The sequence below is a fragment of the Monodelphis domestica genome, chromosome 1 (assembly GCF_027887165.1).
Source record: "Monodelphis domestica isolate mMonDom1 chromosome 1, mMonDom1.pri, whole genome shotgun sequence".
Taxonomy (NCBI): domain Eukaryota; kingdom Metazoa; phylum Chordata; class Mammalia; order Didelphimorphia; family Didelphidae; genus Monodelphis; species Monodelphis domestica.
Genome location: NC_077227.1, coordinates 8,313,220 through 8,322,727, shown reverse-complemented (window position 1 = coordinate 8,322,727; position 9,508 = coordinate 8,313,220). Strand labels below are relative to the sequence as shown.

The 9,508-nt window shown below is 52.2% G+C and overlaps 1 protein-coding gene across 2 annotated transcripts in view; it reads right to left on the bottom strand.

Moving 5' to 3' along the window:
* ADAM12 (ADAM metallopeptidase domain 12) overlaps nucleotides 1-9,508 on the bottom strand; it is a 354,303-nt gene extending 344,795 nt beyond the window's left edge. Inside the window, exon 1 of one of the 2 annotated variants that reach the window (XM_007478237.2) lies at nucleotides 9,239-9,508. In XM_007478237.2, the coding sequence (XP_007478299.2) occupies nucleotides 9,239-9,389 (151 nt within the window). In that variant the 5' untranslated portion in view covers nucleotides 9,390-9,508. The remainder of the gene's footprint in view (nucleotides 1-9,238) is intronic. The other variant, XM_007478236.2, reaches the window with a different exon arrangement.

The following is a 9,508-nucleotide window of genomic DNA, read 5'->3' as shown; positions in this document are numbered from 1 at the left end:
AGAAAAGGGGAAGAAAAGCTCAAGGCAGAAAGAAACCCAACAGATGACTATTGAACAGCGTAACGGCATCAGCCTTGGGACCACAGAGATGGCGGGCGCTCTCACTTGAAGGGACCCGGGCAAGGCTGCCACGGCTCTCAGAGACAGGGCCACCTGTTCATGATTCCGGAGCCAGGATTGGCCAGTGTTCCCTTGCTGGCCTGCAGGGAAAAGGATCTTAGTACCTCCCAAGCCAAGCCAATCCACTCCGGGCCAGTTCTGTCCATTGGGAAGCTCTTCCTGATGTTGACCCCAAAGTAGCCTCTATTCCCCCCAGCTCTGCACCCTGGGGCCATGGGGCCAGGGAGAAGACGTCTCCTCCCCTCATGCTGCCCCCTAAATCTCCATAGCCCAGGCCCAAACCCTAGTTAAGATCCTCCTGGACCCAAAGGGAAATGGAAGTCTCTGCCTATTTGAGCCAGAGAGGCTGGGCCACCAAGGAGCCCAGATGTCATTATTACGTGAATCTAACAAATGACAAAGGGGTTTAGAGAAGGTTTCCATCCCTGGTGTGCCCAGGAGTCGGGGGAGAAAGAAGCAGGAGCCAGTTCTGTGCCGTGCAGTGGCTACAACAGTGCACCCGGCTGGAGTTGCCGGGTGGTTCGGGCTTTGTCAATTGTGTCTGACTCTCTGGGACCTCTTCTTCTCTCCCCCCAATTTGGGATTGTCTTGGCAGAGACATGGGAGAGGTTTGCCATTTCCTTTTCTAGCTCATTTTATGAGGCAGGAAACTGAGGCAAACAGGGTTTAGTGAATTACCCAAGGTCATCCAGCTACTAAGATAAGCCTTCCCAACTCCAAGCCCAGCACTCTCATCCACTGTGCCACCTAGCTGTCCCAAGAATCAGAAAAACATGGGTTCAAATTCTGCTTCCAACCCCAATTAGCCATGTAATCCTGGAAAAGCACCTCACCTTTTGTCTGCCTCAGTTTCCTTAGCTCTAAAATGGGAATAATAATGGGTTAGCATTTCTATCCTGCTTGAAGCTTTACCAATATTTTCTCATTTGAGCCTCACAAAAACCCTGAGAGATAGGTGCTATTATTATCTCCATTTTACAAATGAGGAAGCTGAGGCTCATAGAGAAGTGGCTTGACCAGCATCACATAGCTAGTATGTGAGACAGGATTCGAACTCTTGTCTTCCTGCCTCTAGCTTGAGAGCTCTAATCCCTGAGTCACCTATTTGGTGTGGGTATCAAACGGAAAGGGCCTTGCAAACCACAAAATGATTCTGGGTTTTCTTGTTCTCACTATTTTCTTTCTCCCTAGTCTTGCTCCAAAGCTTCCCGGTCTCCTCGCTGTGGCCAAAAGATCCATCCCTTTATGGTTACTCTGTGGTGGGACCTTCCTGATGAGGTGAGGTTGGGCTTCCACCGCCAGCAGTCAGCCAGCCAGCCAACCCCTGCCTGGGGCCATCTTGGTTGTCTCTCTCACCTTGTAGGGCCAGCTGGAGCTGGTGGAACCTCTGAGCTGGAGAGTCACCTCAATACTCAGTGAGGCACCAGAGGGGGATTGGAAGGGTTGCCAGGAGGACCCCATTAATCACGTCCGACCAACCTCTGCCTGGCAGATTCCTTCTCCAGCTGTTTCTAGCTCCCTCTCCCCACGGACCCTGATCCTTGCGTCCTCTCCCCAGAACAGGCTATTCTCAGCCTAGCTCACCCCTGCAGCTGCCATGGCAGAGATTAGCTGGACCTGCAGGAAAGCCAGCTGTCGGGTAGCAGCTCTGGGATGGAGAAAGCCCAGGATTTGGGGACAAAGGGGCTCAGTGAGTTACAGAAATTCATTTTACCTCCACTGGCATTTCACAAGGACATCTCTGTATTCCACAACTAGCTCTGCTTAAATCAAATGTAACATCCACCACACTTACCGGCGCCATATTGAAAACAAATTCTCAAAGCAGAGGTCAGACATTTGGAACTTGCAGGGACCTTAGCGATCCCCTAGTTCAACCCCCTCAATTTGGAGATGAGGACACTTAGCCCCAAAAAGTGAATTGACTCATGCATGTTCACCCAGGAAGTAGCAGGACCAGAATTTGAATTCAGAGCCTGTGACTCAAAGTACAACTCTCTTTCTACTGTACTGTGTTGCCTTCCATCAGTAAGCGGCAGAGCCAGAGTTTGGGTCAAGGCCCTCTGACCCCCAAAACAATGTCATATCACAATGAAGTAGATAAAAAAAGAGAAGTATGAGCTTTGGAATCAGAGGACGTTGGCTCAAATCCCACCACTCTCACTTACTACTTGTGTAGCCTTGGCTAAATCATGCCTCAGATCTATCCTCTGTTCAATGAGGGAGACAGACTAAACGATCTCTAAGCACCCCTCCAGCTCTCAATGCTCTAATTCCCGCCTCTTGATACTGTATCACATAGTCTTCTGGGTCTTCTTTTCCTTCTGGACCATAAGCTGTCTGAGGGCAGGCAGCGTGTCTTACTGAAAGGCTATCTTCCCCCTCATCTAACTTGGTGCTCTGCAAACAAGTGGCATTTAACAAATGTTTGCTGAACGAATGACTTATTCAAATGCAATAAACCATGGGTGGGCTGGAAAGGAAATGACATGACATGGCGGGGTGATGGGGAGACAAGCTGGGCAGAAAGAGTAACGCAAGGAATGAAAAAGCCGTCAGTTCCCAAAGGAGGAAAATGGTGCCTCGTCCATGGGAGTTGGTTAAGGAGGGAAATAGTGCACGTACAAGTCAGTCAGAGGGTCAGCTTTCATCTGGAGCAGGGATTCGGTCTCTACAAAGCAAAGCTGTCTGAATCTTCCTTTCAAAGGCACCCTGAGTTGGTGGCTCGGAATCGGACCGTCCCCCAAAGTAGCTTCCTCTCAGCAGCCCTTTGGGGCCGACACTGGGCATCACGTCGCCAAGACAAGCTCTTTGAAAAGCCTGGTCTGGTCACTCACAGGAAACCCTTCCTGAGATGTTCAAAGCCCATGCGAGCATTTTCCCTTTCTCAGGCGGGCCCGGGGAGAACTGATGGAGAGGGACTGGTCAGCGGGACTCCAGAGGGAGAGCAGCCACAGAACATCCAGATCAGACGCTGCCTCTAAGAGGAACATTTGAAAACATGGCCCCCACCTGCTGGTCTTGTCTTGTAATATTTATTTGGGAAAGGAAATAGGATTGGAAAAATGGGGGATAATGGAAGATTTGTATAGGGGTAAGGAGAGAGAGGGAATAGTGCTAGGTGAGGCAAGGGAGGGAGATGCCCCCTGCTGAGAGGAAGGCGCAGGGGTCCGATAAGGACTCTTTGTCCTGGAATGATTGAGCTGAAGTTCAGCTCCCTCTATGATCAGAAAAGATAGTCCACGTATCTGACTGCATATTCAAATAATATAAAGTTTAATAACTAGTTGGGATTGGAGTTTTCCTCAGCTTCAGACCTGAGGCCAGGCCCCAGAGGCTGGCAGAGGGTTCTCCCACTCCTGTCTACTCCTGTTGTTCTAATTCAGAATCTTAGCAGTACACAGAAAGCAACAAGGTCTGATCTTCAGAGATGAATGGGCCTGAATCTTCGGGCTGAACCAAGAAGAGCATGCCACTCCAGACAGGCTGAACAAGTTCCTCTCTCCTCCAACATCAGGAAGCAAGACCCACCCGGCAGGAAGGAAGTGCTAGTCACAAGACCCCACTGCCACTCCAGGCAGGAAGGAAGTGCTAGTCACAAGACCCAACTACCACTCCCAGTTGGCCCCTTCCCCCACAAACTGTAAGTCTAATTTCCTTTCCACGGTCTTCATGAATGACTGATGAGGCAGGAACATTTAGCTAAAGGACTCATAAGCTTCTGGGACTCGGATACAGGAAGGAAAATGATTTTTATGAGAAGGTCCCAATAATGTCTAATCGCTCATTAAGTGACTCAATAGAAAGATTTTCCTTCCTCTGAAGAAATGGATATGTACACAGATATCTTCCTCCCCCTCCTCTGTTGCTACATGTTTTAACAGTAATAAATTGTCTGGGGTCAGCCAGCTGGTTCAGTGGATTGAAAGCCAGGCCTAGAGACAGAAGGTCCTGGATTCACATGTGGCCTCAGATACTTCCTAGCTGTGTGACCCTGGGTAAGTCACTTCACCCCCCATTGCCTAGCCCTTACCACTTCTATTGCCTTAGAACCAACATACAATATGTATTTTATTTTTTCCCCACGGTTACATGACTCATGTTGTCTCCCCCCTCTCTTCCCTCCCTGCTCCCAGGATTGACAAGCAATTCCACTGGGTTATACATGCCCACATCCAGTACTACTTCTAAGACGAAAGAAAAGGTTTAAAAAATAATCCACTGTCTTTCCACAGTTCCGTAGGGCCTTCGAGCAGTGGTTTCAAACTCAGATGGAAACAGGGCCACAGACCTCACCAAGATCCCTGCAGGCTGCGTATCGACTTCGAAGATGATATACCAGCATCATCTGTGCTATGCTGAATTTTTCTTTCTTTCATTAAACAGTTCCCACTTTCCTTTTAATCTGGTTCAGGGCACTTAGGAGTGTGGGTTCCCTCCCAAGGGCCCTCCCCCATTCCCCATCAGTGACTCTCCCCTCTGGCCTCCCGGGGTGCCCTTTTTTGCTCCCCTTTATTAGCCAAGTCATGGGATCTTCTGGAGTAGAGCCGCTTGTATTGGGGTCTTAACATTCTGCAAAGCCTGAGCTCCATGAGTGCACACCTAGGGGAGAATTTCCTTCCCATACTCTGAAGGAATCCTTAGCCTGGGGCCCTGGTGCAGAAAGGCCCTGGTTCTGTAGGTCAAGGAGAATCACTGGGTACTCCTGGGTGTGGGATCAGCCAGAGATCCTGCCCAGGCCTCTGCTTTTTGAATTTTCTTTGTCCTTCAGAATCCCCAGGAGGACCAACAGAATTTGGGGAGAAGGTCCTTCCCCTGGGTCCATGGGGATGGGGAGGGCTGGATGTGGTGATGATGGACCCCTCCAAGACCGACTCCCTTTATTGAGCCGCCTGACCAAGCTCCCAGGCCTCTGGTCATCCAGGGGGCCATTGCCTCATGTCACTTCATGGGTTAGGATGCTGGCCTAATCAAGGAACTGCTACCATCAATAAACCGCTATCTCTCTGGAGATCATTTTCATCGTAAGAGTCACTTAGGGGCTCCCACAAGTTCACTCACTTGTCCAGGGTCCCTAGAGCTGGTGGGTGCCAGAAACAAGACTGAAGCCTGCTTCTGGGTTCCAAGTTCAATAGCTGGCCAGGCCACTGTTTCTTTCAAGGTGGAGCATGAAAATAAAAAATGCCCAGGGGGTGTTTGGATCCTCACTTCATCTCTGAGACTTGACTGGAGGACAAATGTCCCCGACATGGGGCAGCTGAGTGCCTGACCTTTATAGAGAAGATGTATTTTAGAAACCCAGCTGTCTACCTATCTATAGCAGCAGCTGCAGAAGAAGAGGAGGAGGAAGAAGAAAAGGAGGAGGAGGAAGAGAAGAAGGAGGAGGAACAGAAGGAAGAAGAGGAGGGAGAGGAAGAAGAGAAGGAGGAGGAGGAAGAAGAGAAGGAAGAGGAGGAGGAGGACAGGAGGAATAAGAGAGGGAGAGAGAGGAAGAAGAAAAGGAGAAAGAGAAGAAGAAAGGGGAGGTGGAGGAGGAAGAAAAGAAGGAGGAGGAAAAGGAGGAGAAAAAGGAGAAGGAGGAGGAAGAAGAATAGAAGGAGGAGGAAAAAACCAAAAGAACTCTAGGAAAGAGGTGCATTCTTTAAATGCTGTGGACAAAAGGATACAGTGAGGACCCTCTGGGGTTCTACCAAGTGTTTCCCATGAGAGGAACTCTTTAGTACAGGAGCTGCTTGCAGGGGACCTCTTGGCCAATGTCTTCTCTGTTCTAGACCTCAGGGGTTGAAGAAGGTTGGACTAGATGAACCCTAAGGTTCATTCCAGCTTCTTCCTTCGGATCAGATTTAAAACTAGAAGGAACCTGAGAGATGATCTGTCCATCCCTTCATTTTACAGGCAGAGAAACTGAGGCTAGGGACAGTTTTGCCAAAGGTTCGATGGGCAGTTAGTAAGTGCTGGGCAGGGATTCAAAGTCAAGTTCCATGCCACCAGAGCCTGTTTCCTCTGTCCCATACTGCTGTGCACACAGAGGGCAAAGTCCAAAGGGCCAGAGTCCAAGAGGATGCTGAGTTTGGGGTGATTTCCCATTCTGGCTGGCTGGAAAGTCATTTCTCAGAAAACTCTTCAAGGGCAAATTCCCACAAGACATCTTCCTCCCAATGGGATCCCTTCCCAAGTACATTAATTTTTCAAGTGCCTGTGGCCGAGTCCCCTGAAGGACGGTTCCTTCAAGGTTCAAGAGCTAGTAGCTCCTTTCTCACGGGGTCTAGGAGCTCCTCTAGGAACGTGCATCTCTCTGATCCACTCTGTCTTTATTTCTCTGTGCATGTGTGTGTCTCTCTCTCTCTCTCTCACACACACACACACACACACACACACACACACACACACAAACAGACACACAGACACACTGCCATGGTTGGTGGATGGATGGACAGACGGCACCCCTAGTGGCACTCATTTCATCAGGTCACTTTGAAAGCTGGGTCTTTCTAAGAGGCACCTGCTGCATGGGGGGGAGGGCGGGGAGGGGGCTGGCTGGTCCTTTGCACCAAGTTCACTCCTGGAAGCCCTAGGCCTGTCCCAGAATTCTTTTCCACTTCCCCCCAGGCATTCAGGGCTCTCCACAAATGAGCTCCAGGTTGAGTTCTTGGGTAAGAGCAGACCATGGACTCAAGGGGCCATCCAGCCCAGCCTATTCCTTTCACAGATGAGGAATCAGTGGGTTAGGTGATGTGCCCAAGGTCACACAGACAGGACCTGAACAAAGATCTTTTAGTGCCAATCCTAGGATTTCTCCCACACTCCCTCCAAGCTGCTCCAAAAAGTGCCCTGAAATCTGGGGCTGGAGAAGCCTTGGACACATCTAGTTTACTCATTTCCCCCCAATTTACAGATAAAGAAACTGAGGCACTTAGAGGAGAGGAGCTGTGGCCAAAGTAGCCCAGCAGAGGTGGGAGTCAGATAGGTCTTTGGTTCAGGGCTCTTTGGGCAGGTCCTGGAGAGAGCTGAGAAGGACTATCATGGCCCTTTCTTCATAAGAGGAAGTTTGGGAACTTCGAACAGAAATGAGGGAAGCCAGAGGCCAATGGGAAGGAAGACAGTCCAAGAAGCACTTGAGCATTCGAGCCAATGGAAGGCTGCAATGCAAGTTTCAAAAATCCTTAAAAAAAAAAAAAAGCATCTTCCAAGCAAGACCAGCACCTCTGGGCAGAGAGATGTGAGCCTAGTGAGGGATGGGAGGCGTGGGAGGCTGAGGGGCTAAAGCCAGAGCGCGCCCTGGGCCAGAAGGGGCCCCTTAGCCAAGGAGAGGCCAGGCAGTCTTGTGCTGTGAGGACACATGGAGACCATAGAGCTGGAGCTGAGATCACAGCCATCTTTTATCCTGGGGGAAACAGAGACCCAACAAGAGGGAAGATCCCTCACTGAGGAGTTTTGAAATCTGGATTCCCAGAGCTGAAAGGGGTCTTAGGAAGGCCAGGAAAACCTGAGTTCAAATCTAGTCTCTGATTCTTACTAACTGAGAGACCCTGGACAAGTCCCGTGACCCTTCTTTGCCCATTTCCTCACCTCTGTAATAATTGTACCCACTTCCCAGAGGCGTTGTGAGATCAAAGGAGATAATGCTTAAAAAGTGCTCAACAAAGGCTGTGGCACAGTGTCTACCACAGAAATACTTGTTCCTTCCTCCTTTTCCAAGGAGGAAACTGAGGTCCGAGGAGGTCAAGGTGACTTGGCCAGGGACAAAAGGGTCAGAAGCCTCAGAGCCAAAGGGAGCTAATCAAAGACTCTGCACAGAGACCATCCTGTGCTGCCCTCAATACAGGGAACTCCAGCAGCCTAAGGCTTTGGGGGTCCACTCTCTGGGGAAGCAGGGAGGGAGGGAGGAAAGGAGGAGGATGGGACTGAGGGTTACAGTAAATGAATGATTGCTGAGTGACTGACTGATAGAAAGGAAGGAGGGAAGAAAGGAGGGAAAGAGGGAAGGAAGAAAGGAAGGAAAGAGGGAGGGAAGGGAGGGAGGGAGGAAAGGAAGGAAGGAGGAACAATGAAATGAAAAGGGGCTTCAGAAGGGGATCCCTGGGAGGCAGAGGAGGAAGTGGGGGGGGGCAGTCCCGGCTGGCTGGCAGGGAGCTATCGGGACCAAGGCTGTGCTAGCAGGGCTTGGATGCCCCCCTATCCTGTGCCACTGTGGCTGCTGGCCTGGTATCAGAGGGATAGAGGCCCTCACCAGTCTGGCAGGACTAGGTCCCTTCAGGGGGGGTGGCGGGGCTCTACACCCAGTCGCTACACCCCAACCCTCGCTGACATGCTCCCTCCCCCCAGGCCTGGCCAGCTCCACTCGCAAACTCTGGAGGTGTGGAAGTCTCAGGAGAGATGGGTGGGGGTGCCCAGAGTGGAGCCTCTTCACTACCTCCCGAGCCTCCTAACAACAGGGGAATCGATCTGGAGCTGGCCAGGAGCTGCCCGAGGCTGACGGAGCTCCTTATTTTATGGAGGGGCAAACTGGAGCTCAGACGGCGCTCCCACGGGAGGAAACTTAGAAGTCATTTCTTTTCCCCATCCCCATTTTACAGTTGGGAAAACTGAGGCCAGAGGGGGCAGAATACTTCCCTCTAGTAACGTACCAAAGCAGGGATTGGAGCCCAGCCTTATGATTGGTCCGGTAAGTGGAGTCACAAGTCCAGCGCCCCTCACGGAGGGCATTTGAGCCCAGCCCCTCTGTGTGGAAAATGAGGTCAGTCCACCTAGGGGAGCAGAGAGTAATCCCGGCCCCACCCCCTGCTACCCGTGCATCCCTGGCAAGTCTCTGCCCCGAGCCTCAGTTTCCCCATGAATCAATTGATGAGGTGAATCTCTCCGCATCCCCACCCGCCCCGGACTGAGTCCAGGCAGGCAGCGTGGACCCAGCGGCGCTGCACCTCGGAGGCGGTACCGGGATCGCGGGCGCGGAGAGTTCCGGGGCCGCTGCTCCAGAAGAAAGTTTGCAAGAAGAAACTTGATGGGAACGGCGGAGCCAACGCGGCAGGGGAGGGCACAACGGGCGCCCAGCCGGCGTGAGGCCGCTACCCGGTGGCCGGCGAGGGGCGGCAGCTGCAGCTGGTCCCCAGGGGCTTACCTTGGGCTGCGAAGGCCGCCGGGAGCAGCAGCAGCAGCAACAGCGGCGGCAATAGCGGCGGCGGTGGCGGCGGCTCTAGCGGCTGTGGCGCTGACCCGCGCGGACTCTGGCTCCGGGTCCGAGGACCAGGCGCCCGAGACAGCTGGCCCATGGTCGGGCTCAGCAGGAGGGCAGCGCCATGGGGTGCGGGGACGATCAGGGGAGAGCCCAGGCGGCCGCCCGCATCCCAGCCGGCCGGCTCTGTCCCGGGGCGGGGAGTGGGGGCAGCGG